Source organism: Oratosquilla oratoria, chromosome 2 (genome assembly GCF_046742065.1).
Source record: "Oratosquilla oratoria isolate Oo_2021 chromosome 2, ASM4674206v1, whole genome shotgun sequence".
Lineage (NCBI taxonomy): Eukaryota > Metazoa > Arthropoda > Malacostraca > Stomatopoda > Squillidae > Oratosquilla > Oratosquilla oratoria.
The window spans coordinates 92,736,423-92,738,922 of record NC_134778.1 but is presented as its reverse complement, the minus strand read 5'-3'; the positions used below and the strand labels follow the sequence as shown (position 1 = coordinate 92,738,922).

At 34.3% G+C, this 2,500-nt stretch overlaps 1 protein-coding gene across 1 annotated transcript in view; it reads right to left on the bottom strand.

The window, feature by feature from the left end:
- Positions 1-2,500, bottom strand: part of Kul (Kuzbanian-like) — an 89,292-nt gene that overhangs the window by 36,997 nt on the left and 49,795 nt on the right. Inside the window, exon 11 of the mRNA XM_076204281.1 lies at positions 553-684. Coding sequence (XP_076060396.1) covers positions 553-684 — 132 coding nt within the window. The remainder of the gene's footprint in view (positions 1-552; positions 685-2,500) is intronic.

The following is a 2,500-nucleotide window of genomic DNA, read 5'->3' as shown; positions in this document are numbered from 1 at the left end:
AGCATTGACAATAGATGCTCCAGAATGACACTGGTCAACAACTTTGTCCAATTCCTAGCCACTGAATTGTTGAGAAATATTGAGGAAAAGACTAACCCTTGCCTCTGTCCTGAATTAACATGCAAAGAGACGAACACGCTTACTTCATACTTTACAGCACTCTTTGTCCCAGAGTATAAGCCAGACATAGAGACAATAACCCCTGTAGGAATCTCACTCATCCACAGAAAATCCTTATTGAGTTCAACATAGGCTGCAAGAAATCCCCGTTGAAACTCACGTAGGCGCTACAATAGAACGCGAAGAGCTAGGATTAGATCATTTGGTAATTTACCAGGTGTGAGCTCAGATTGCTCAGGGCTTTGAAACTTTAGCAGATGTGAACTACCCCGTGCCAGCAACAAATGGCTAGGCACACTTAACACTGTAATACCACGGGAGTTGCTATATTTTTGCAGTTCCTTTTTCCTTTTCCAGATAGGATTGACCTACATATTCTCGATACTGTGAATGTCTATGTCCTGTTTCTCTGTATGTTCATGGCCAGCTTACCTGTGATGGAGAGCATCGCTTGCCGGGTCTCAGAGTACAGGGAGTCTCTGAAGACTTTGGGTTATTCCTCATCGGATAACAGCAAGACTCCTCGCAGTCTTCCTCCCAGCCACAGTCGCATTCCTCGCCCACCTGTGAATGGAACAAGAATGAAAGATCGGGAGGGTGAAAAAATGTGAGAGTGAGAAAGTGAGAGACTGAGGGACTGAGGAGAGGGACAGAAGAACTATAAGAATAAAGGGATTGAGGGGACTGTGGGGACTCACAAGGACTCAAGCATTACGGTAGTGAGGATGTTTATAATGTAAGGAAATGAATGAATGTGTCAGAAAGTAAGGAAGTGAGGGGCAACTGGAAAAACGGACGATCATTAAGGTGGAAACTCCCAAGTGGCAGCTAAAACAATGCCATCAGGTTCCACCTCCAGAAACGAAAGTACTCGTCCGTTGGCCTCCTCAGGATTCAGTGTTTCCTCGAACGTGTAATGCACATTGCAACACGACCAGCGCATGCGTTTGTACGCGTGGTCCATGAAAAGTCATATATATATATATATATATATATATATATATATATATATATATATATATATATATATATATATATATATATATATATATATATGTATCACAGGTGAGAAATGTAGTAACACATTTATAAATCACAACTAACACCACAGTCGGCCGAAAGAAAGAGTTGCAGGTAGCAATCGAAATATATAGTTCCGCTTACGCATCTCTTTCTTTCGTCCGACTGTGGTGTTAGTTGTGATATATATGTATATATATATATATACATATATATATATGTATATATATAACTATATAAATATATATATGTATATATACATATATATATATGTATATATATATACTGTATACATACATATTATATATATATATACATATACATATATATATATATATATATATATATATATATATATATATATATATATATATATAAACTTTTATCCCACCGTCGGAAAAGAAGACACTAATATCGAACGAAAGTTCTGTATATTTCGACCACTAATTGTGATCCTCTTCAGCAGAGTGAGTACATAGTAGAAGATATATACATATATACAAGATATGTGAGGTGAGAAGTAGGAAGAATGGGAGGGCTCCTAATGTATGCGATGATCTTTATTTGCAATGTGCTGAAATACCGTGGAGCTTTCTTGACCATATTTTACTGAATTCTTATGCTCTTTGATTCTGGTTGCCAAGTCTCTTCCAGCTTGTCCCTAATAAACACTATCACAATCTAGACATGGCAACTTATAAACACCTGGGTTGATGTCACTTGATGGTCTACGGTGTACATTGACTATTTTTCTGAACAAGGTATTGGGATAATTGAATATGACGTTAATATATATATATATATATATTTATATAAATATATGTATATATATATATATGTATATATATAATCTATATAATATATACATATATATATATATATGTTACATATAATATATATATATATATAATGTATATATATATATATGTATATATATATATGTATATATATATATATATATATATATATATATATATGTACATATATATGTATGTATATATATATATATGTATATATATATATATCTTACTATAGAGATCTAGTATAAAACTCGGTCCTCCTGTATTGCTAAAACCGTCACTTTACCCACTTGACCACAGAGGTTATATATAATTGGCAACCTTATAAATATTTGGATGCAATAATTCGATCCTGATGGAAGCTACGATTCATTCAGATTAGTTCTACACAAACCCCAACCCAAGTCTTGTAAACTGAAAGGTTCGAACGTTACTTTCATTCGTTTTCCGCCATACAAATATCGTATAAGGTGGCAAATATTTTATTTCCTCTGTGGTCAAATTTCTAAAGATATACTATCCTCAAGGATCGAAACGAAGGAGAATTTTAGGCAAAACAA